Source organism: Lolium rigidum, chromosome 1 (genome assembly GCF_022539505.1).
Source record: "Lolium rigidum isolate FL_2022 chromosome 1, APGP_CSIRO_Lrig_0.1, whole genome shotgun sequence".
In the NCBI taxonomy this organism is placed as follows: Eukaryota; Viridiplantae; Streptophyta; class Magnoliopsida; order Poales; family Poaceae; genus Lolium; species Lolium rigidum.
Genome location: NC_061508.1, coordinates 320630940 through 320657788, shown reverse-complemented (window position 1 = coordinate 320657788; position 26849 = coordinate 320630940). Strand labels below are relative to the sequence as shown.

The following is a 26849-nucleotide window of genomic DNA, read 5'->3' as shown; positions in this document are numbered from 1 at the left end:
CAGATTTCACTATTAGTAAATTTGTAATACGATGAACAATTTCACTCATAATTTTATCCATCAATTCATGATAACTTTCTGAGACCATGTCTGTACATGCTAGGCTCATAAAGTTTAAACCTTAGTATTCGCATATGCAAAACTGGCTTGCACCCGTTGGAAGCACACGTAAAATCTATCACACCCGATCATCACGTGATGCTTCGATACGACGAGTCTTAGCAACGGTGCATACTAAGGATGATAACTTCATGGATATGTGAATATCGTTAGTGCCCCAATAGTTGGAGGATTGTGACGCCCGGCGTCTTCAACCTTCATACATTCCCATAAAACTTATGAGTTTATGTAGTCTCACCAAATTATATTCTATCATCTTGCAATAAGGTCTTAGATATCACATATATCTCATACCTTGATTATTTCGAAAACTAAATTTTCAGCTCCTTACTTTTCAAACAAATTTGAACTTCAAGTTTGACGGAGACAAGATAACTTTAGGTACTAATTGAAACCATAGCTCTTTGAATCAACAATGTGAGGTTTACTAAAAGTTTGCAATAGGACTTAATCATTTCTTGATTCATTAACAATACGGTACCAATCCGTAAAGTTTCTTATCAGATTTAAACAAGTATTTCTATCTCAATAACAAGACTAGCGCATAGTAGAAAACGGATGCCAATACTACAAAAAATAATTCAAAATACTACTCAGACTATGTTTATGATAATTAGTTCATGTTCTAATCTTTATTACTAATGAACTCCCACTTAATACAACATCCCTCATAGTTGTTAAGTGGTACACGATCCAAATCCACTACACCAAAACCGATCATCACGTGAGATGATGTAGCTTCAATGGTGAACATCAACATGTTGATCATATCATCCATATGACTCGTGTTCAACCTTTCGGTTTCCATTGTCCCGAGGCCATGTCTGTACATGCTAGGCTCGTCAAGCAAACCCAAGTATTCCGCGTGTGCAACATTGCTTACACCCGTTGTATGTCGAGTTTATCACATCCGATCATCACGAGATGCTTCAAAACGTCGAACAATGCAATGGTGCATACGAGGGAAGAACACTTTATTATCTTGATATTAATGTGAGGGATCATCTTATAATGCTACCGTCGCGATCTAAGCAAAATAAGATGCATAAAGGATTAACATCACATGCAATTCATATGTGATATGATATGGCCCTTTAGTCTTTGCGCCTTCGATCTTCATCTCCAAAGCACGGACATGATCTCCATCATCAACGGGCATGATTTCCATCATCGTCGGCGTAGCGTCAAGGTTCATGGCGCCGTCTTTATGATTGTCCTCCATGCAGCAACTATTACAACTACTTTGAAATACCTCTCAACATGAAATTTAAAGACAACCATAAGGCTCCTGCCGGTTGCCACAATACAATAATGATCATCTCATACATATTCATCATCACATTATGGCCATATCACATCACCAAACCCTGCAAAAACAAGTTAGACGCTCTCTAATTTGGTTTGCATATTTTACGTGGTTTAGGGTTTTCGATATAGATCTAATCTACCTACGAACATGAACCACAACGTTGATACTAATGTTGTCAATAGAAGAGTAAATTGAATCTTTACTATAGTAGGAGAGACAGACACCCGCAAAGCCTCTTATGCAATACAAGTTGCATGTCGAACGAGGAACAAGTCTCATGAACGCGGTCATGTAAAGTTAGTCCGAGCCGCTTCATCCCACTATGCCATAAAGATGCAAAGTACTCAACTAAAGATAACAAGAGCATCAACGCCCACAAACCATTGTGTTCTACTCGTGCAACCATCTATGCATAGACACGGCTCGATACCACCGTAGGATAACGTTGCATAGAAAACAAAAATTTTCCTACCGCGAACACGCAATCCAAGCCAAGATGCAATCTAGAAGACGGTAGCAACGAGGGGGTATCGAGTCTCACCCTTGAAGAGATTCCAAAGCCTACAAGATGAGGCTCTTGTTGCTGCGGTAGACGTTCACTTGCCGCTTGCAAAAGCGCGTAGAAGATCTTGATCACGATCGGTTCCGGCGCCACGAACGGGCAGCACCTCCGTACTCGGTCACACGTTCGGTTGTTGATGAAGACGACGTCCACCTCCCCGTTCCGGCGGGCAGCGGAAGTAGTAGCTCCTCTTGAATCCGACGAGCACGACGGCGTGGTGTCGGTGGCGGTGGAGAATCCCGGCGGAGCTTCGCTAAGCGTGCGGGGAAGAAGGAGGAGTGGGGCGGCTAGGGTTTGGGGAGAGGGGGTGGCCGGCCTCCAAGGGGTGCGGCCAAGGTGGTGGCTTTGGTGTGGCCGGCCCCCTCCCTTGGCCCCTCATTATATAGGTGGATCCCAAGTGTTGGTGTCCAAGTCTTCGAATAAGACCCGAAACCAAAACCTTCCATAAGAGGGGAAACCTAGCCCAACTAGGACTCCCACCCAAAGGGTGGGATTTCCACCTCCCATGTGGGGGTGGCCGGCCCCTAGGGGAGTCCACTTGGGACTCCTCCCCCACTAGGGTTGGCCGGCCATGGAGGTGGAGTCCCATGTGGACTCCACCTTCCTTGGTGGTTTCTTCCGGACTTTTCTAGAACCTTCTAGAACCTTCCATAGAACCTTCCGCGACATTTTTATTCACATAAAATGACATCCTATATATGAATCTTATTCTCCGGACCATTCCGGTACTCCTCGTGATGTCCGGGATCTCATCCGGGACTCCGAACAAATATTCGAACTCCATTCCATATTCAAGTGCTACCATTTCAACATCCAACTTTAAGTGTGTCACCCTACGGTTCGAGAACTATGCGGACATGGTTGAGTACTCACTCCGACCAATAACCAATAGCGGGATCTGGAGATCCATAATGGCTCCCACATATTCAACGATGACTTTAGTGATCGAATGAACCATTCACATATATTACCAATTCCCTTTGTCTCGCGATATATTACTTGTCCGAGGTTTGATCTTCGGTATCACTCTATACCTTGTTCAACCTCGTCTCCTGACAAGTACTCTTTACTCGTACCGTGGTATGTGGTCTCTTATGAACTCATTCATATGCTTGCAAGACATTAGACGACATTCCACCGAGAGGGCCCGTAGTATATCTATCCGTCATCGGGATGGACAAATCCCACTGTTGATCCATATGCCTCAACTAATACTTTCCGGATACTTAATCCCACCTTTATAGCCACCCATTTACGCAGTGGTGTTTGGTGTAATCAAAGTACCTTTCCGGTATAAGTGATTTACATGATCTCATGGTCATAAGGACTAGGTAACTATGTATCGAAAGCTTATAGCAAATAACTTAATGACGAGATCTTATGCTACGCTTAATTGGGTGTGTCCATTATATCATTCACACAATGATATAACCTTGTTATTAATAACATCCAATGTTCATGATTATGAAACTAATCATCCATTAATCAACAAGCTAGTTTAAGAGGCATACTAGGGACTTCTTGTTTGTCTACATATCACACATGTACTAATGTTTCGGTTAATACAATTCTAGCATGATATATAAACATTTATCATAAACATAAAGATATAAATAATAACCATTTTATTATTGCCTCTAGGGCATATCTCCTTCATCCCCATCATAGATTTCATACATAGGAATGCACGACCATTAAAAACTGAAAAGGATAGCCAACCATCATAATAATCAAGGAATATTTCATATATGACTCGCACGTACAGCTTCTAGTTACATACCTTAGGCATCTATCAGGCCATGGGATAATTTAAGTCAACCATCTAGCATGGTATACAAAACACATTGAATATCTCCATCATGTCTCTATCCTGAAACTATAGAACCATTGCCAGTAATCTAAAATCAGGAAGTGAAGAATCAAAAGTTCTCAGATCCAATCCATTAGGTGCTTTGATATGTGCTTTATAAAAAGTAAAATTACAAGAGACAATACAGAACTAAGGTGAATATATGTGTGCCATTTTTTAGTGGCACAACATTTAATTATTGATGCATCAAGATGGAAACAGTAAGCAATAAACATTTCTTTAAGTGCACGCACATCATTATGGTTGTCCATTTAAGAAATGGGAGCACGGTTCTAAAATTTTAATAACATCTAGTTAGAAAATCATTTCACACCTTGACCTTCCAAAGTAGCTAGTAAAAAATAAGTAACTTGCAGGTTGGATCCATGCACATAAAATGATTTTAGTTCAGGTTCCCATAATCATTTAGTTGGTCCAGGTTCTTACACAGATAATACAGTTATAGCAGGTTATTTTCCATAAATAGTACGATTCTTTAACGGAAATGTGTTGTAATACTTTTATCAGAAATGCATATATTCTTTCAATCCTCCTATGCAAAGGTGCAGGGCACTACAAAGGCCAGAAATGGTGCACCATTCTTTTGAATTCTTACCCACGCCCAACTTGGCAGTATGGGCTACCTCAGACATCAGACATTAAAGACTAAAAGAAAAACAATGGCGTGGATGTTTTCTGCAGCAGGCATGATACATATAATTATTAACACATTTAGCAGTCAATAGAAACCAACTGATTGACAAGGGATAAGTTGTGGCCTGCCGAAGCTGAAAATGATGTGCAGTTTATGCTGCTACGAGTGCCAAATCTTCTGCTTGTAGAGCAGTGTTAGCCATCAATTCTGTAAGGTTATATTTTAAAACAACAATTCAACAACAAGGTTAACAAACTCATACATATGGTAACAATGTACTGATTGGCTGCTACCTTGGCTTGTTTCTTTCAGCCATGCGACGCACTGGGACTATGGCATCCTTGTTGCAGCATTCTTTGTGATTTGGATCTGACTTCTATTCAGAATTAACCTCATTTGTGCAAGAACACCCTAAGAAACAAAAGCAACATTGATTCAGAAGAGTTCGTGACTGTCATGATAATAACAACCTATTATCTAAGAATCGATTAAGACACAGCTGAGTTAAGAATGGATGCTCACCTGTTGAGACAGCGAAATCCTTTTCTCTAATCTCTATAATCTTATGGAGAATGATACCACTGAGTGTTTTCTTGGAACAGGAGCATGAATGCATCAAAGGGTCACCCCAATTTCCTTGTCTATAACAACCTACCTATACACAAAACCATCAATTCATGTCAGCGAGACATCTAAAAATTTAGAATGAGCATATTTTTGACAAGGGATAAATATTTCACAATTCATGGTGCAAATTATTACATCAAGTTATTTCAGAACCTAGGAGAGAACAAAGTTACAACCTGACATTCCGAACCTTAAAATATGTAGCATGAACACCTTTGAAATGATCGAGTTATCATGTCTCAGTCTAAGGTGGCAACATCTTCCGCCAATTCAATTACATATTCAACTGGATTACATTTAAGTTATCGATCTTTTGCCAATTAAGTCAATTATGCAGAAAGTTACACAACAAATAACTTTGGCATGTATATGTAAAGAAAATGTACCTTACTCATGCCCATGTCGTAGAATAGCATCCGGTAACTCATCCATAAATAACATCTCACACCCAAGGTGAAAGTATCTTCCCTGGCATGTTAAGTTCCTCAGATCCTCCTGAACAACATTCCTGATTGGAGAATGAGTTAGAATCAATGCAATTACATAGTTTGTGCCAGGTTTCATATGAGAGGCAACCGCTCAGGCACAATATAATCATCCCAGTCGTAGTCTATTTCATGGTCAGGATCAAGGGGCCCAAAGTACCATATCAAGAATGATTCATAATGCCTGCGAGTAATCAATTAAACTATCTTTAGAGACATAATATATCTAGTGGCCAAGTTAGGCATGACTAACAGACAACATCAGGCAACACTGGCATGTCAATATTCTGTGTAATAATTCTCAAAAAAAAATTAAGTTGACAACCTTCAGCTTGAAATGCTGAGAAATAAAGTAAGGAACACGCTTTCAAGAAACAATGATATAAAGGTGAGAATTATTACTTAAGTCACTATGCATGCATGAGTGCCAGCCATTGCTGCATTGGTGTTCTCTGAGTTGCCACAGCTGCATAAGGAGATGTCGGCTTCACAGGAAGCATAGTGCTACAACACAAGAAATCTGCTTTCTCTCCTATTCTTTTAAATTTTGTCTTTTTATCAAGTCACTGTACCATAATAACTCCAACCATGAACTAAAAGATAAATCATACATATATCAGAATCTTAAATCAAGAGAAAAGGAAACATCATAACCTGAAGTTCTTTTATGTATTTCTCGATGTTACCACCAATATCGTTGTCGACCATGAGGCTCCCAAGTTCTTTTATGTATAAAGGATTGAAACAAACCCGGAATGCCTCCTATTAAAGAACCGTAAGTCCATAACCTTGCAATAGAATAAAGCAGTAAATAGTTTGTCTGAAGTTGCGCAAAAGCAGCACTAATATCAGGAATGGGTATCGTACTAAGAGGTAGATCGGTACAAAATGGTATCAACTTAACATTGCAATATACATCATGGATTTAAGTTAGATATATACAACCCAATTTTTGTGCAACGATCAAGGAACAAGAAAAGGGATTTAAGTATTGAAAGAAGGATGTTCTGATGTGCATCACAAAGAAACAATTAACCACTATACGGATGACATGAATTTCAGAGTAAAAAATTGAGAGCACAATATACCACTTTGATGCATCTAGACGCAAAAGATTCTGAAAGAGACGTGCACAACCAGGTTTAGTCCTAGTCCAACCTAAATACTGAGCAAAACCAGATGCTTCAACCTTCATCAATCAAGAAAGGAAAATACCTTGTGGCTGATGACACGCTTGTCGCAGACGTTGTAGGTACCTTCAGGCTAGTGGAATCTCCTCCCAGCGCTCATGTCGGTGTCAGTGACGACGCACCGTTGCTGGGGGCTCAGACGATGGTGGAGGGCGACCGTGCTCCGTCGGGGGGGGGGGGGGAGGTCGGAGGTTGAAGGCGGCATCGGACGGACCAGCAAAGCCTGGGATAGGGGGAGCCGTGTCGTCCCTCATGCCACGCGAGGTCGACTGCCGCGTGGAGATGGCTCTGGTTCATGTTCTTGCAGACACTGCACCACGTGCGATCTAAAAAACAAATAAGGCAACACAAATTCAGATCCGAGCAGTTTTTGCCGTGGAAAAAAGATGGTGAGAGATCTGGGGCGGGAGGGGCGGGGGGGGGGGGAGCATGGCTCCTTCTCGCCATGGATGGATTGGTGGAGAAGCTGGGCAGCGGTGTGCCATGGTTGGACGAGGCCAAGGGGAGGATGAGGGCGCTGGACACAGAGGAATAGGGGTCGTGATCGTTGCCCTGGAGGCGGAGACGGCGCGTGACACAGAAGGGAGGAGGAATGCGGTAGTAGAAAGTTGGGCTTGGCCCATTTGGACGCGAGCAATGCACGATGAAGAACGGTGGACGACGAAAGGGTTTGACGTATTGTGGTCGCTGGGCAGAAAAAGGAACCTCTTCGTCCTTTTTAAGTAGTGTAGATGTAGAAGCCAATAGCAAAAATGGAAACGTCTAGCCATCTAGAGCACTGACTATGAATCAAATGCTAAAGAGATGTGTAGTCGTTACTTCATAAAAAATTCAAATAATTGCCTCCAAAATCATATCTCTCCATGGTAGTTCAGCCATGTCAATTCAGAAGGCTAGCTTGGCCCTTGAATGGGTACTGAGCAACCATCCACAGAAAGAAGTCAATGAACTGTATATTTCGTAATTGGAAAATACAATAGATTGGATTACTCAACTTCTGCACATGATATAGAGCCGCGGAGATGTTTACACATGAATTAATATGTGAAACTCAAGGCAGTCAGTCTCTCATCACCAGCTATGTAATATACAGATATGTTGGAGACCAAAGTTTGGCGTCGGAGATGCCATGCCAACATGCCACCGAATCACAAGGAGCAAGCGTCGATGTACATGGCTAATCTGTTCAACACCGCCACAATGGCAAAACTGGCCACTCGTTTTCTCCACTGCATGCACATTATTATTTTCCTTTCAACCTAATACATGATTTAAAAAGGGCAGCTATCACACATTATAAATTGTATCATAAGTGCTCAGGACACAATGTACCCAGAAGCTCATGCAACTATAGAGTACAAAGCACACACTAAATGCTTGACAACCTCTCATTTTCTCCATCAACATTTGCAACAATTTGGTTATATCATAAATTCCGAGCCATCGGGATACCTTAAAATTTTCGAGTCGAACGGCCCACCCCTTGGAGGAGCAGTACGCTCATGCCAGACTGCATGTGCAGGGCAGTGCCAACCTCGGTACGGGCAGGGTGGTGAAGTGGAGATAGCACGGAGACATGGAGGACAGTAGTGTCCTCACTATGGGCAGGGTGGTGACATGGGGGCAGTGCGGCAGCGGCGCTGGGGACGGTTTGTTGTCGTTGAAGATCTTGCCGCAACGCCGGGCTCGGGCGGCGGTGCTGGGGCGTGCATTTTTGGGAGAAAATGGGATTGGGGTGGGGACTCTGATTTGTGATCGGCGTTGTCTGTTCCACAGTGTTTTAGGGCTAATGACGGGAGGTCTGCGAACCCCTATGACGAAAGTAGAACGATGACGGTTGTGGCGATCAAGGGTTTGATTACCGCTCGGGAAATCCGGTTCCCAGGCGGTAACCGGATATCCCGACCACCCCCGGGAAATGGTCTAACCGGGTAAAAAAATCCGACTTTTGGACTTTTGTGAAAATTTCGAATTTTAGCTAATATCCTATATAAATGGCCATACATAGGAATTTAAATTCAAATTTTGGTTTTTGAATTCGTCCGGCAACCAGCCGGGATTTCTCGGTTACCGGTAACCGGTAATCCTGAGCTCCCTTGGGATTTTTTTCCCATTCGGGAGCCAAAACCTTGGTGGCGATCAATCCTTTGCTGCAAATAAAATTGTGACCGATCTGGAAAGATTTGTGATTGTTTCCTTAAAGCTAGACTTGATTGATGCTAGACGTTATTTTTTGGTACCAGGACGTGCCTATTTCCTTGATTGTAGCGATTGGGTTGATACACAATAAATCCATTTCAATTTTTTTCTAAACGGTGTGGGAGATGTTTGATGATGCTTTTAAGTGTGATCAACTGATGGGATTTGCCCAATGTTTGATGTCAAAGTGCACACCATCCCCAACTCCAATATAATAGTAAAAAAAATAGTAAAGATATCCTATATTAATGGCCATACATAGGAATTTAAATTCAAATTTGGGTTTTTAATTCGTCCGGTAACCGGCCGGGATTTCTCGGTTACCGCGGTAACCGGTAATCCTGATCCCCCTTGGAATTTTTTTTCCATTCGGGAGCCAAAACCTTGGTGGTGATCGATCCTTTGCTGCAAATAAAATTGTGAGCGATCTTGAAAGATTTGTGATTGTTTCCTTAAAGCTAGACTTGATTGATGCTAGACGTTAATTTTTGGTACCAAGACGTGCCTATTTCCTTGATTGTAGCGATTGGGTTGATACACAATAAATCCATTAAATTTTTTTTCTAAACGGTGTGGGAGATGTTTGATGATGCTCTTAAGTGTGATCAACTACTGGGATTTTCCCAATGTTTGATGTCAAAGTGCACACCATCCTCAACTACAATATAATAGTAAAAAAATAGTAAAGATATCCTATATAAATGGCCATACATAGGAATTTAAATTCAAATTTGGGTTTTTTAATTCGTCCGGTAACCGGCCGGGATTTCTCGGTTACCGCGGTAACCGGTAATCCTGATCCCCCTTGGGATTTTTTTTTCCATTCGGGAGCCAAAACCTTGGTGGCGATCGATCCTTTGCTGGAAATAAAATTGTGAGCGATTTGGAAAGAATTGTGATTGTTTCCTTAAAGCTAGACTTAATTGATGCTAGACGTTAATTTTTGGTACCAGGACGTGCCTATTTCTTTGATTGTAGCGATTAGGCTGATACACAATAAATCCATTTCAATTTTTTTCTAAACGGTGTGGGAGATGTTTGATGATGCTCTTAAGTGTGATCAACTGCTGGGATTTTCCCAATGTTTTGATGTCAAAGTGCACACCATCCCCAACTCCAATATAATAGTAAAAAAATAGTAAAGATATCCTATATTAATGGCCATACATAGGAATTTAAATTCAAATTTGAGTTTTTTAATTCGTCCGGTAACCGGCCGGGATTTCTCGGTTACCGCGGTAACCGGTAATCTTGATCCCCCTTGGGATTTTTTTTCCATTCGGGAGCCAAAACTTTGGTGGCGATCGATCCTTTGCTGCAGATAAAATTGTGAGCGATTTGGAAAGAATTGTGATTGTTTCCTTAAAGCTAGACTTGATTGATGCTAGACGTTAATTTTTTGTACCAGGACGTGCCTATTTCTTTGATTGTAGCGATTAGGCTGATACACAATAAATGCATTTCAATTTTTTTTTCTAAACGGCGTGGGAGATGTTTGATGATGCTCTTAAGTGTGATCAACGGCTGGGATTTTCCCAATATTTGATGTCAAAGTGCACACCATCCCCAACTCCAATATAATAGTAAAGATACTAACAGAAGAAGAGAACAAGCCCACTTGCAATGTAACACCTTCGATAGACGGATTTTTTAAAACGGATTTTCACTTTGTAACTATATATTATCCTCAAGCTAACATATATTGGTGAACTAAGCATTATAGTCCCATCAGCAAATTATTTTAGTTACTTCATATTTGCTTGGAGCTTAAAAGGGTAATTTCCTATTATGAATCAATATATTTCTCTCGAGTTTTTCTTCTTAATGTCATAAAAAAGTAAAAAAATCGATGTGAAACCATCTATGAAATGAGTGCCGTTGGCAACTAAAGAAGGTGACGAGGTGATGATTACAATGTAGAGACAATGCAACTGCACAAATCTGGCGAGATGCACTCGTTGAGTTACTGGTCTTTGCTTCCATAGATGCACACAACTATTTTTTTTTGAACGGGAATGGCCATGAAGGATCTAGATGTGATGCGTTAAGTCAAGGCAGTGATACAAGTTACAAGAAGGGCCCTAGAAAAAGTGGCAATTGCAACATGATCCTAGAAAAAACATAAAGAGGACCCCAGAAAGATTTCTATTGAAGCAATCAAGTCCATCTGCCTCACCACCTACGACTAGGATGGATGACTGCGAAGGCCACCGTCTCTATCACCGGGGACGAAATCTGGCACTGAATCTAGCCGAGGCAAAAGGCCGCCACCTAGAAACTAGACTACTACTACTAGGTCTACAGATCCTATGTACACCGGCGTCTATCCCAGTCCAACCCCGGACAGTCATTCCGGCGGAGAGGCCATCGGATTGGCCCGGACCGCGGCGGTGGAAGAGGGGATAGGGTAAATGAGCGTCCAACTAGTATGTTTATTGAAAAAAAAAATAGAATAGTATCATGACATCTCATGGGTCCCGACCCATGAGATATGGGCCGGCGGTCCTAGTCCGCTGGCTGAAAACACAAGCGCCCGTCGTGTGGGCGTGTGGATAATCCATCCATCCTCTCCCGCATCCGATAGCGGCAGCAGCCGGCAGCAGCCAAAACCCCCTCCTCCCCCCTCCCCTCTCTGCTGCATCCATGGCTTCTCTCCTCCGCCCCGCCGCCGCCCTCGCGCCCCCGCCTTCGTCTGCCCGGGAGCCGCGCCGCCCATGCGCCGCATCCTTCGCCTGCTGCCGCCGCCCGCCGGCGGCGGGCCCTCTACGCGCGCCGCTCCGGCGACTGGAGGCCGACGAAGCCGCGCGCTCAGCGAGACAGGTGAGAGGTTGCGTCCCCACTCACCCCCCCGGGTGCTCCATCTGTAGCTACTACTATAGTTAGATTGGTATGCAGTAAATTTTCATCATGAAGATGCATTAGATTCCAGATGACATATCGTCTCTAAAGAAAATTAGATACCTCGGTCGGATTTTGAGAACGCAGATTGTTCGTTCAGGATTTAAAAAAAAAACACAAATTTGCTTGCTTCCGTCCTGTACCTCGCCAGCAAAGTGATTATAAGCTGTCCTGTATTAACATCTGCGATGCTGGCAAAGTCATTTCCCGTTGTATAGTTGTTTGCTGTGTAATTCAAGATCTCGTTTTTCTAAAAGCTTGACGGCTTTAGATGCGCATAACTTTTGAGGACGGGTGGTTGGGTGTGAACTGTAAAGTGGAATGCTTCTCTTTTCTGTTCTTCTATGCCTAGGTAAGCAGTTGCTGCTACTCTGTACATGCGATTGTTATTCTGGAGTGGACTTGGTAGGAATCTTGAAACCGTCAACTGCAATACTATTTGCTTTTGAGTTGTTTTATGTCCTATTGAGCAGGTGTTGTTATATGCTATTGTGTGTTTTATTCGAGTGGCTTGGGTAGGAATCGTGAAACTGCTGCTATATGCTATAATGACCTGAATATGAATCTTCGAGTGGTTCAGTCCCGACCTAAGTAGGAACGGATGCATTTTGGACGTGCCTGCCACTTTCCTTTGTTCCATGTCTGGCAATTCCAACCATTGTGCAAGAGTGTCCACCGTAGATATTGTTCTTTGACGTCAGAATGCTGTAATGTATTTGGTTTTCACTAATGATTTACTGCCAGGGGCTGTTTTTATTGTGCTCGTATAGTTTCTCTGCCGATACATGAGAAGGGATGGGCATGAAGGCGATGGGAGGAGTCAAGCACGAGATGAAGCTGTTATGTTTGGGCCAGATGACGATGATGGTCCAAAGATCCCTACTCAGGTCGAGACTCTTGTTAGAGGAACTGCAACAGTTGATGCTCCAGAATACAAGCCACTTCCAGATCTGGATTACCTTCAGGTGCCTTTTGCTTACTACTTCCATTTTACTTGAAATTTGAAATTTTCTCCCCATTAGTCAACTCTGTTTGTGCCTGCCTTACTGAAGATCTTAAAACTCACATTCAGTAGATAAATAAGACGTGATGAGTTCTAGAATTTGTTTGGAGCCACCAATTTTTCTATCAACATTGGACTTGTATGAATTGATTTATCTCATTTAATTGGTTGTGATACAGGAGTTGCTGGCTATTCAGCAGCAAGGACCCCGATCAATAGGTTTCTTTGGTACCCGCAACATGGGGTATATGCATCAACAACTTATTGAGATCCTGAGTTATGCTATGGTCATAACAGTATGTCACTGAACTATATGCTATCATTGTTCATTGGATCTTTGATTCCCCCAAACCTCTAGTTAATGATTATATGTTGATTGCAGAAAAATCATATATTCACATCTGGTGCTTCTGGGACTAATGCAGCTGTTATTAGGGGTGCTTTGAGAGCTGAAAAGCCAGAGTTGCTCACTGTAATTTTGCCTCAAAGTCTAAAGAAGCAACCTCCTGAAAGCCAAGAGCTATTATCTAAAGTAAGAATTTATAATGTTTCAATTATGTATTGCTCATTTCTAGTTCATTTTTGTCCCAAAATTTTACTGAAATCCCTTAATACCCCAGCTTTCGTATTGTAATAGTTTCCTGTTCTTGCCATTTTGTGATTGTGTGTTGTTAGACTGTTTGTCAAAATCTCAAACAAAATTATGGCAATTTCACATTAAATTGAATAACATGACGTTGTGAGGTGAACCCTTCAATAAAGCTGTGATTGAACTGTGTTTATTGGATCTATATCATGGTCATAAGATGAAAATCATCACAGATTGATTGGATGACTTGCATTGACTTGTGAGTTTGTAAGCTCCCATTATTAGAGAACTTATCACCTGATACGCATGCATTTATCTTATTCTCACTTCAGACCTTGGATTTTTAATCTTGAACATACAATAGAAGCCCACTAGGAGGAAAAGCATGCCCTGCGCTTTCCTCCTTTACCTTGTTACCTGCACCATATCCCCTCTCCAAACTCCTCTTTTCCAGGGTCGATATAGGGGTGTCTGCATCCATTTCTTGTTAGGCACTGACGAGAGGGGAGGTATCTTGCCCTGTACAGTAGTAGAGTTCTATGCTATATAACTTTTCCTCCCAGTAGTGGTGATCCACTTTCAATTTTTACGCACTGGAGTTTATCATGGCTGTGTTAGAGCATCTCCACTCGTTGGCGCTCCCCACGCCCAAATCCGGCGAAATTTTCCTCCGGATTGGAGGAAAATTTGGCCTGGGGAGCGCCGAAGTTCCAGCCGTCCCCCCGGCAGGACACCCCCAACTTCGGCCATTTGACATATTTCAAACAAATTCGACATAAAATTTAACAAGTCCGGCAAACAAGATTCAGAAAATTGCTGAAACAAATTCGGCGAAAATATAGGCAGGCAGGCAGGCAGATAGGCCGTCGTCGAAAGACGGCGGAATATAGGCAGGTGGGAAGGAGGGACGGCGGAATCTGGGCAACAAGCCGGCGGGGTGGTGCCGGCGGCGAGAGAGATACGAGGGGTGGGGGGATTTTGAGCGAGGTGGTGGTGGGGTTCGTGTGTCCAGTCGCCGACAGATCGGGCCCTTCCCCGCTTTTCACTCGTCCGGACTCCCCGATAGCTCCCCGGGGGACCGGGGATGGCGTGGGCTCGCCGGATGGATGAAGGGCCAAATCCGGACGAAACGAGGAACCGGGGGCGCGACTGGGCCGAATTTCGCCGTCCGGATGGGAAAAACGTCGCTCGGGGGACTCGTCGGGGAGACGAGTGGAGATGCTCTTACGTCCTGCTGCTAAGGATCTTCGACAGCCAGATATGGATGAGCTCCTGGTTCTGCTGCTCCCTATCTTCCCTGCTCACTGAAGCCAACCAGCATGGTTAAAGTATCTCAATGTCTTGTCCATGGTGGTAAAGGGTGCCATCTTTGGCCATTTGCTTGTAACCCTTGCAGTTGCTCATGCAAACAGCATTGGGGGCCTCAGCTGCAATAGAGCAACTTTACCTCAGCTCATGCAAACACTGCTATGCTGGATACATTTGGCATCATCATCTTTACCACCAGTGATATATCATGTTTTACTTCCCCATGGACCAGTCTGTGACATTTCCATTTCAGGGTCCTTTGGTGTCTTGTGCTGAAATTTTTGTAATGAGTCCAGGCAGGCTCTAGAGATCTAAATCCTTCTAAGACCATCTTTCCTTTAAAAGGGAAAAAAGCAAACATACGGGCAATATAATTAGAACTGCAGAACTAAATTCAGGGATTAGGCATTAGTAGGACTCTGGTAGTATCCTAGGATTTTTTATCGCTTCATATACCTTTACTGTAACATGCATTAGTTCCAACAAAGTGCCTCACAGAAGTTATTTGTGTCTTGTCTTGCTTTAGCTTGGAAACTTGATGCTCTGTTTTCATATGGTATGTTTCAGTGATATTCTGTAATTTTTACAGGTACAGAACTTGATTGAAAAGCCTCACTATGACCATCTACCACTAATAGAGGCTAGCAGGTTTGGTAGCTTTCCATTCCAATTGCTTCCAGCTCTAGTGCTTGACTATCCTATTGTTTAGCTTCGGGTTCACTTTCTGGTCTTGTTTTTATGCCATTACATCATAAGAAAAAACTCTTGATATTTTCAGGTTATGCAACATGGACATCATCTCAAAGGTCCAACAGGTGATATGTTTTGCATTCCATGACAGTAGGCTGCTGATGGAGACCTGCCAGGAGGCAAAGAACATGCGGAAGATCGTAACGCTCTTCTACTTGGATTAGCTAGCACCTCAGGGATCTTGTCCGCTTTTTGTCCGTAGGCTGGTGAATGGGAGGCTATTTGGTTTAGTCATTGATGTATACTCTAAGGCTCTGGGGTAGGTTCAGGTTCGGGGCATAACAGTGCGTCTTCATTCGAAGAAAGTCATTTGGCCCATTATTCAAATTCCTTGGTAGAAATCAAAATAAAGCTTGTCGATATGTCTAGTCCGTCAGTAAAGAGATTAACTGGAGTTCCTATTATTGGTACTGTAATTCATTCGGAGTATAGTCTTAGAGCATCTCCAGTCGCGTCCCCCAAACCGTCCCCCAAACCGCGCCGGATTGAGCGTTTGGGGGACGTGTTTCGTTCGTGCCGCGTTTGGGGGACGTCGCTCCCCAGTCGCGTCCCCCAAACAAAATTTCGCAAATTTTAAACTTGACTAGATTCGATTAGATTCGTCCAAACTTACATAGATTCGAACGAAATTTGACTAACTTTAAAACTAAACCTAATCTAGAACCACTTGCGGCGGCCGGAGGCGTCGTAGTACTGCCGGAAGTTGTACATCTCGTCGGTGACGACCTCCTGCTTGACGCGCTCGTCGACGGGCTCGTCCACGGGCTCGTCCTTCACCAAGCCGCTTGGTCCTGCCTCGCCGTCGTCGGTGAGGTCCACCAGCGGCTTGCCGGAGTCGCGGATGGACATGGCGATCGCCGCGTCCAGGTCGCCCCTCCAGGCGTCCTTGTCGCTGTTCCAGCTGTTGGGCCCGCCGATGAGCCCGTCGGTGCTGTGCAGCTCGACGTCGTACTTGGCCTTGAAGTACGTCGTCCACCAGTCGTCGTTGTCCTTGGCCGCCCATGTCGGATCCGCCCGCTCCTCGGCGGTGAGTTGAGCCCGACGGGCCTTGATGGCGTCCCGCCATTGCTGCGTGTCTGGCTTCGGCGGCGGCGGGATGCCAATGCCGTTCACGGCCATCTTCCGGCCCGCCGGCCGCTGGCAGCCCGCACGTCCGGCGGGACGGATACCGGGCGTGGTACAGCGCCCACGCCTCCGCCACGGTGAGGCCGCCGCGGCCGAGGCCGTTCGCCGCGGCGATCTTGCGGGAGGACGACATTTTTTGAGCGGCGAGGAGAGGATCCGGGAAGGAGGCGGCGGCGGCGAGAAGGATTATGATGAGCGGCGATAACCGGAGGGCGTCTTAAAACAGCGGCGGCGGCAGGTGGTTGCACGCAACAACTTCCGGCGCGGACGGCCACGCGGCCATGCACGACGAGACAGCGTCCCTGCGTCGCTCGGGAAAACAGGGACGCCATTAACGTCGCTTGACCAAAGGTAGGCGACGGGGTTTTAGCCTTCCGTGCCGCGCGACGCGTCGGCCCCGCCACTCCCCGCCTCACTTTCGTTGTGTCCCGGCGTCCCGGAGCGTCCCTTGTGGGGCGGAGACGGGCTCGAGGCGCCGGACACCGTATCGGGCCGCGCCGGACAAAAAAGGGCTTTGAGGGACGCGGCTGGAACGCTTTTTTTGTCCGGCGCGCCCCAAATCGCTTTGGGGGACGGTTTGGGGGACGCGACTGGAGATGCTCTTATAAAAACTGTTTACAAAGGCAGAGTCGAAGTGGGTTCGTGACTGCTTCAACAATGTCACAGTTCGATGGTGGCTAAATCGTTCAGAGATATGCACAGTGCAAGCAAAACCAATCCTTTTACATGTGAACAGTATGTCTTGTCTGTGAAAGATTACAATGGTTCAAGCACGCTTTGATCCAAAAAGTGACCAAAGCTGTGCTTAAGAAGGAAAAGGTGTCGCTACCATAGCATAAACCCTTTTCTTTTTTTAGCTGTACTAACAAGCCCATATACATCACTTTAATTTACACCGTTTCATATGGATGAACTAATGAAGCAGCAAACCCTTGTGCTGAGAAAACCTAAAATGCAGAGGCACTAAAACATCCTCTGGAACTCCCTATGTATAGTCAGCACTGAGACTGTCAAAACCAGCTGAAGGCCGGTCAGCCGTTGCAACCTGCAGAGCAGCAGCAGGTTAGACTATGTACACGGCCTCGTCGGGGTCCTCGCTGCCGATGAGCACCAGCCCCTCGACGAGCACAGGGAACATGAACCTCGCCGGCTGGCATCCGGTGGCCACCACACCCTCTGGCGCATCGACGACGTCGAAGGCGTGGTGCTTCTTCAGCACGCCGATCACGCTCGCCGTGTCCCCCTCCCTGATGAACCTGCCAGGATGAAAATTATTTGCTCGGTTCAGGAGGTAGCACTGCAAGCAGTGTGAGCTGGTGCGCTGGAGTACTTGTCCTGCTTACCCTTCTTCCACGCGCATGGCGCCGTCGCAGGACACGCCGTGGCTCTCCGCCCAGCTCGTCAGGCTAAGCGACGCACCCTTCTTGTCGCCGTCGAAGCTGACCGTTCTGCGCTTGATCATCCAGGTGATCTTGGCGCCTTCCCCGGCGCGCACGTAGAACCTCCTCCCGGAGTTCCTGTCAGAGATGTAGAAACTTGTCGAACACGCCTGCCAGGTGAGAAGACATCACATTAGCACCATGGACATGTGATGTTAAATGATGCCACCTCGGTACATAAGACAATCGATAGGGAATGAAGTTATAAATGCCCATCTTTCTTGGTTCGGAATACAATCCAGTTGACAACAAACAATTGCCTGATGGAGAAGTTAGAGGAAAGGCAAGGAGTGTAAACCACGTACGAGCGAGCCCAGAAAGCGAAATGTTTTGCAGCGCATAACACTCAAACAGTTCCCCTAGGGAGGCTCAAGCTGTCAAGCATCAGATCAAGGAGACTGCCTATGCAGGATACTTGTCAAAGCCTGACAAGAACCAGCAACGAGTTCCTATCAACAAAGCTCCCGCAGAGCTTGCGTTTTGCCTAGCAAGTCTACCCAGTCGAGCACTCAACTCTCATCAACCAGCTTTCAACGACCCAATCCCTTATAATCGACGCTTCGAGTACTGTGATAAACTGATTTCAGGGTTTGAACTTCAGCATTCCCTGATGTTTGGAATGCTGTAATCTTGCACACACGTTCAAAATTCAGAGATGTTGTAGGAGAGGAGGGTAGAGTCGGACTCACCTCGGAGTGTCTGAGCTGCCACCGGGAGCAGCAGCAGCCCCATGCCCAACCACGGCGCCCGTACACCCGGACCGACGTGAAGACGCACCGGGCGGCGTCGTGGAAGCAGGCTCCCACGGGGATTCTGCCGCAGGTGACTTGCTGCAGAGCAACGACAGGGGTGACCTTGTTACGTCAGAAACTTCAGTAACCACAGTGTAATATTCAGCTCTTTTTTTGGGGGGGCAATTATCTCTTCCTAAATGTTAAGTGAAGTGTCTAAGAATCCTCCTTGCGTAATGTAATTAGCGAAGCACTGGCTTGGCGCAGCAAAAGTGGTCTGGTAGCTTGCCTTCCATGCACATGGAAGCCAAACCATTGACCCCCACATGTTGCTTAAACCCGTTTTGATATTCTCTGACGCTTAGCAAATGCAAGCAAAGCACCGGTTTGGACCGCCGGATTAAGGTTGGTATATGCATGGCGTGCTAATTGACCTAAGCTGCAAGTGACGCTTCTGATGTTTGAATTGTGGCACGTCCGAGCTACATACCTATGATGCAAGCAATTGAATTGACAAAGCCATTAAGATTATTTGCAAGTACTGAAGAAAGCTCATCAGATTAACTAGCAATTGATCAAGCACTAGTATGCTGAATGAAATTATGCATGTAAGCAACGCGCGCGGCTAGCTCACCCCGGTGATCTTGACGAGCTCGCCGATGGGCATGTCGGCCTGGTCGAACACCGTGTCGGGGGACCGCCGGAAGAACCTCTCCGCCTCGGCCGCGCACCGCGCCACGTTCCAGGAGAGCACGGCCGCGGCGACCGCCACGGCGCCGCCCGCGCCCGCGAGCCCCTCCCACCGGCGCCACGACACGAGGAAGAACACCCCGGCGCCGAGACCGGCCACGGCGGCCACGGCCACGAGCACGTAGCACGCGAGCGGGACCCCGAGCCTGGTGCGCCCGCGCGCCACGACGGGGGCCGCGGCTGCCTCCTCGGCGGCCGCGCGCATCCTGCTGGGCTTCCTCCACGACGACCCGGCCGCGCGCGCGGGGGACGGCGCGTGGGGCGGCGACGGGCCCACGAGGAGCCCCGAGTGCGAGAGCTGCGACAGCGCCGGCGACGGCGGGGGGCGGAGCGGCGCCGGCGGGGGTGGCAGCGGGCCGGAGCTGCGGCGCGAGGAGGAGGCCGGGGACGGCGCAGCCGAGGAGGAGACGTCGAACATGCGGCCCAGCTCGCCGGACCGCGACACGTCCCCGCCGGTGTAGGGCGGGGTGGCCACCGACCCCGACGACAGCCGCTCCCGCTTCCTGTCCGGCGCCCGGCCGGACACGTACATGCCGCTCCCTATCTGGTGCATCGATCCCCCCTGCTCCGGCGCTCCCCCTGCCTCTGTCTACCCCCGATCGACGTGAGCAAAAGCGATCGAGCTGGCTCGAGAAGTGGTAACGGCACGAAGAAGACGACGACGGCGACGGCGTGATGTGAGGGCGAAGGCGAAGGCTGCCGCTGCTGCTTTAGCTCGCAAGGTGGTGTCGTGATCGGCCGGGCTTATCGAGAACAGGGCATAGGAATGCACTGGGCGCTAAGTTTTATTCGACCTGCGCTGCGAGCGTGTTGTTGCGTGGTCGCGAATTAAGTCGAGGTCGGACACGATCGGCACGAGCAAAAGCTGTTAACCAGTACTCGTAGCATGCACAAGTTTGGATTGGGCTTAGTGCTGGCTTGCTTTGCATCTGATTTGATTTGAGAAGAGCTAATGGAGTGTGAGCGAGTAATACGGCCGGAAGGTGGCGGCGGAAATGAGGGACCACGCGCTCCTTTTCGCCGGCGATACGGGTGTACGTGGCGGTAGGCGAGGCAGGGGATACGCAGACGGGACATGATATTATTCTCCGAACGGATTTGCTTTATACATCAGTCGACTGATTTTGATTTGTACGACAAGTCGACTGATTATTCCTGAGATATCAGTCGGTTCCTACCTGCTATATATATGTTCTACTATCACATTTCGCCATCAGTACAACAAAATATAAAGTAGTACAAATTATAAATAGGTCTTTGTGCCACCTAGCGACGACTACAAACATTCGAACGAGCCGAATGCGGGCCGCCGTCCTCGCTTCTTCCTCATTGGAGCCGAGCAAAACTTATCGTAGTAGGGCTTGTTGTAGTACACATGCGGAAAGTCATCGGGCTAAGGCCCCAAAGAACTAGTGCACTAGAGTGGAAGCCATTGCCGATGAAGAGAAGCGTAGATCAGAAGAAACACGGACCAAATCCAGCAAGATCCGTCAGAGACAAACCTTCACACGCCATGCAGCAACGAACGGAGGCTAGATGATGAGAACTTTATTTCATCTTCAGGGTGTCGCCACCACCACGCCTTAGTGAGTAGGGTACAAACCATAACCAGACTAATGAAAATAATAATAAAATGGAGCCCTCCCACCGACAAGGACTAGGATCCACCACACCCCCATCGCCTTAAGGCCACAAGAGCCGAGGCAGACCGGTGCTTCCGACACCGACAAGAGGCAGAGAAACCCTAATCGCCTCTCTCTATCCCCCCTCTCTTAGGATTAAAATTAATGGACCATATTTTTTTAAACCTATGTGGTTTAACATGGTGACTAAAAAAACAAACTTATATTATGATTTTATTAGATATTAGATAGATGGATTTTTTAGAAACTAGCTTGTATTAAATTAAACCATAAGAGTCTGATTACAATCACGCTCGAGTCTACCCACATAGGGGGGAAGCTGGCTCGATTAAAACAACCCATACTCAGAATGTCTCAGTTTAGCCAATTCACATACAACAGAATTGTTGACACCATTAAATTTAGAAATCTAATAAACTAGGACAAAGGTGAGCCCATGTCTTTGAACCATGGCTGACTTGTTTGAACTTCTATTTTTAAAAATCTTGGCCACATCAGTGCAGTCATTCTCGAAAATTACAGGGGGTTAACACAAATCAGGATGGCTTTAATATTGTTTAGACCGGTGAAGCCTTCCACCATTTTAGCAGATGTCCAGTAGTAAGGGCGACTTCTTTTGGGCTTATAGCACTGCTTCTAGGTGCCAAATCATTGAAGCCCAAAAGAACTCTCTAGCTTATGCCTAGCTTATTCTGACCGAGAAGCAAGCGTCCAGTGCAATTCGAGAATCTGGCCGATACCAGTTTCCCGAGCTTCTGGCTGGGCAAACCGAACCGGTACATCAAACTGCCCCTCAAGTTCAGTCCATTTTACAGCAAATGCCACTCCGTAGCAGTTGCCGGTCACCGAAAGTCAAAGAGAAAAAAAAGAAAAACAGAAAACTGACCGCACCTCTTCTCCCACATCGGACACCTTCTCTCTCTCTCCCCCGAAACGAATCGCCGCCGCCGCTCCACCACTGTCTTCTCCGCCGTCGCAACCGCCGTTCGCAGCCGGCCCCGCCCCTCGCCGCTATCGATCCCTCCCCAAAGGTACTCGCGGCCGGCTCTCCGAGCACATCATGGACCGGCGCCGCTGCAAAGGAAATTCGTCGATCCGCCGCCGCCGTCGCCCGTGGCAGTCGCCCTCTCCCGTCGCAACCGCCCTCGCCCCTCGGCGCTCCTGGCACTTGCCACTCCCGCCCCCGCGACTGGACGCCAACACGGTACACGGACCGGCGATGCGGCCCTTGGCGTGTCACCACCAGTTGATAGCTCCGCCATTAGTTGACTCGTTTTTTTTTCCGGAATAGATGACTTGGTTCTAGGCATGACACCATATGCATTGCTCGATTCGTTCCTGAATGTCGTTTGATGTGCCAAATGTCGTTTGTGGGAACACGGACACATAGGTCTTGATACACCCTTTTAGAGATTCGTCAAGCGGTGTCAATTGTGTTCTATATCTTGGACAACCTGAAAAAATACTAGGATAACACCCCTACTTCTTCTTGTCTGGTCGGTATTGCTTGGATATGTGGATGAACAAAGTGATTGCAGAGAGAAAATTCTCTCGCGGAGTTTCCTAAGCAAAAGATGTCTTCCTTTGTTTCTAGCTCTCATGCTCCCCTCCCTCCCTATCACAAGCTAAGGTCCTCCTTTTTTACTCTAAGGTGTCCTCCCTACACTCTTTGGGCCTAGGCTCGGCGCAACACGGTCTTGCCCCATCACTCTCGGTCCATGCCATAAAGTGGTCAAGGCTAAGTCACTGCTGACGCATCCCTTCACGGCACAGAGAAGATATCGTCATGGTTGACGTTTCCTTCCTAAAAAAAGGGGGTTCACGGTTCCTTCACAGGTTCCCTTGCGGTGGTCACAAGGATCCTCACGCGGGCTCCGTGTTTGGTCGGGCCTTTCTCCACAGGACACATAATTGGTTCGGAGAACCCTGGTTTCCCTGGTGATGACATAGAGTTTCAATCTATTATTTCCTATGCTTTTGCAGTTTTGACATACACCACTTCATGTTTTATTAAATGTCCAACATGTTTACTTGTATGTTGGAACAATATTCCCATTCGATCTTCTTTTATTTTGGATGTTGTCTTCTATAGGTAGTGGGGCGAGTGCGCACAGGGAGGGGGGTGGGGTGATTCATCATATACATGCGATGTACTTCGTTTCCATAATTTCAAAGTTGAAACGGGTATACTTGTATTGTGTTACAAAGTTAATTGCCAAATCTGACCCAAATGTTGTCATTGCCAACTACCCTCGCAGTGTAGAGAACTAGTTCTAAATGTCTGAAGTCAAATTTAGCATCGGAGCATCTACTTACTCCGGATTACAGTTTTTCTTGTTTTGGAACTACATCTACCATGTATGAACAATTTAGCCGAAAAGCAAATATGAAACCACTTTTGGCTACACACTGTGGGTGCTGTTACATCCAGGTTCCAAAAGGTCGGGTTTTAATTAATATTTTGCAACATGATCTATCTACTTCGTATAGGCAAGTTTATTTTAGTCTACATTTTGTACAAACACCAAAGCCGTGTTTCCAGAATATATCTACTTCCTATAGCCAAATTTATTTTATTCTATATTTTGTACAACCATCGAAACCGTCAAGTTTTTACCACATTATGTGCATGGTTGCATAAGAATTTATATGACATTTCAGAATATGTATTTCACATATCATATTTTGCATGGCATATACGCATGCCACTTTGTTTGCTGCAAAAGGTTATGTTTCAACCGCGCAGAGTATTTTCTACTTATTTGGCAATAATATACTTGTGTGTAGAAATTAATTACTAAATAACCGTGAAAAAATTAACTGACTTTCATTATCCTAATGTCACCGACTCGGACACTACAATCAATCATTTTCATGGATAATAGCTTAGTTTTTCTATTATTTTCTTTGTTTGTAGAGGAGGGACGGAGGGGCGAAGTTTATATTTTTACATATAAGTTCTCTGATGCTATGATTTATTAAGAGAAGAGAATACTCCCGCGAATAAAAGGGTACAACTTATTTGCACACTGTACAAAGGAAGAGAACGGGGTTATATAAAAAACGAGAGGACTCCAACCAACATTATTCTTCATTTTGTTTGGAGGAACGCAACATTCTTCGCTGTGGTATATATATACATGTGGCTCATGGGAACCATTGCCAGCACACAGCCCTCGAATGTTCCTAAATAGTATCTGCATCCAGTATTTGTGGTAACGTTAATGCTGTTATTACCTAAAAGTATATCTGCATCCAGTGTTTGTAACGATAGGCTGTGATTACATCTTCCCTCTTTCATTTTCCATGAGACATCGATGGTTAAGCACTAGCTAGCGTGCTGCCACAGTCGTAGGCACAAATCGATGGAGAGCGCCACTCCCGTATTCTTCTGCACAAGTGTCAAGTGGTGCATACGAGATAATCAAGCATTAGCGGCAAATCAATCTGCACAAGTGTCAACCTTTGCTCTCTTCCCGGCCGTCCTCAGGCGCGACGTCGGGGCGGCCGGCGGCAGCTGCCGACGCTCCGAGAGGCGGGACACGTGGGAGCCCCAGGATGCCCCGATCAGCTCGGTCAGGAGACGGGGCTGGGCTGTCGGCCTGTGCAGTGGGAACGTACGTGGGCCTGGCCTCGTGACGCCAGTTTTTGTTCTTCTTCGATCGTTTTCGGCTGTCGCAGGTGCCTGTGGCCTGTGGGGCCGCTTTTCTTTGTTCGTGGTGGCTGACTCTGAAACTCTGAATCTGATACCAAGCAGCATATATTTTCGTCGGAAAATTACTTTTGTCAACTTCACCCGCCCTGTGTCACTATATTCTCTGTTTGTGCCTTGTGTTTTTAAGAGCATCTCCACCGGCGCCCCCGATAGCGACCCCGATAATGATTTGGGGGCTGGAAGCGAAAATGGGCTTCGCACCGGCGCGTCCTAAACGGCGCCGGCGATTTTTCGAGCCCAATAGAAGCGTCGGCAACCCCGTGCTGGCCCCTTCGACAAGGGCGCGAATCGGGCGCGTCGGCGCCTCGCGAGGCTGAAAATTTTGGACGTGGGAGCCACCTGTCAGCCACACAATGACAAAATATACATCTTCTCCCCAAAACCCCGTCCCCTCCGCTGCTCATTTTTCCCGCCAGCCGCTCATTTCTCCCATCCAGCCTCCAACCCGAAAAACCCTCGCCGCCGCGCCATGCCACCGAAGAGAAAGGCTACGGTGAAGGCAGCGAAGCCGCCGAAGAAGGCACCGCCGAAGACGCGCACCGTCGCGCCGAAGGAGAAGCCGGCGACCATGTCGCAGGAGGAGTGGGACAAGGAGATGGAAAGCCGCTCCTTAATCACGGCCGACTGTAGGAGGCGCCGCATCGCCGCCCTCGACGCAAAGAAAGCGGCGGCCTCTGCGGAAGCGTGCCTGAGCTTGGGCGACGACCTCAACAGCATCTCGAGCTCCCGTCGTCGCCGGGTTACTACGCGGGGTACACCGCGGACGGGCCATCGATCTCGCAGATGCGGCTGTCGCAGATGGACGGCCGCGCCCGCTACTCCCCCGAGTACGGGGACAGCGACATGATCGTCGACAACAACGCGCCGTTCTCACCGAATTCAGCGGCTCGGGGCAGCGGCGCCTTCCGCTTCCCTGACCTGAACTCGTCGCCTGACCTGCGCCGCACCGAGGGCCACGTGATAGACGGCACCGGCCTTCCCCGCCACCTCTTCGCCGACGACGGAAGGCACACCCACCAGGTGTTCGGCAGCGCATCCGGTGTGTCCATGGGCGAGGACGAGGTGCGTTTCCTTACTTTTTATGTGTTGTGTGCATCGTAGACACCGGAGGCAACTGAAAGTTTGTAACTTTATGCGTAGATTGCCGGCGAGGAGGAGATCCTTAACGGCATCATACGCGGCCATGCCTACGAACCCCCCGTCGACGACTATGAAGAAGAGGCTGACGAGGACGAAGGTGAGGAGGAAGTTCAGGAGGAGCTGATCGACGCCGACACCGGCGTGACCACGACGACAATGCGCAGGCGTTCCGCGGAACTCGTGGTCCGAGGTTGAGGTCCTTGGAGGATGAATGCCTCATCGAGGCGTGGAAGCAAGTGAGCTTTTGCCCCATCACCGGCGCAAACCAAACCGGGGCAAGTACTACAAACGCATCCTCGATTGCTTCAACGAGAAGAAGAACTATGGTGATTACGCCACCATAGAGATGAACCGGAACGAGGGTGCCCTCTCTCACCGTTGGAACTTGATCAAGGCGGCGTGTAGCAAGTTCCATGGCTACTATGAGAAGATCAAAGCACGGAAGGAGAGCGGCAAGACAATGGTGGATTGGGTATGATCTACGCCTATCTTATTTGATGATCCACCTTGTTACATATGAAATGATGATCCATGTTGTTACATATGAATTGATGAACCATCTTGTTACATATATGAAATTATGATCCAACTTGTTCTATATCTATTTGATGATCGATCTTGTTACATATCTATTTGATGATCCAACTTGTTCCATTGTTTTGCATCATATGTTGTTAGATGCTCCAAACTCTCGAAATGTACAAGCACCAACACGAGGACAAAGACTTCCCCTTCATGTATTGCTACAATAAGCTCCAAGGT

General features: G+C 46.9%; 1 protein-coding gene across 1 annotated transcript; it reads left to right on the top strand.

The window, feature by feature from the left end:
- The first annotated feature begins 12639 nt into the window (after window positions 1-12639).
- LOC124698361 lies at window positions 12640-15942 on the top strand. The gene is made up of 5 exons (XM_047230848.1): window positions 12640-12859; window positions 13077-13193; window positions 13280-13429; window positions 15384-15442; window positions 15573-15942. Exons 1-5 carry the CDS (start codon window positions 12680-12682, stop codon window positions 15706-15708), a joined length of 642 nt encoding a protein of 213 aa, XP_047086804.1. The 5' UTR covers window positions 12640-12679; the 3' UTR covers window positions 15709-15942.
- The last annotated feature ends 10907 nt before the right edge of the window (window positions 15943-26849 follow it).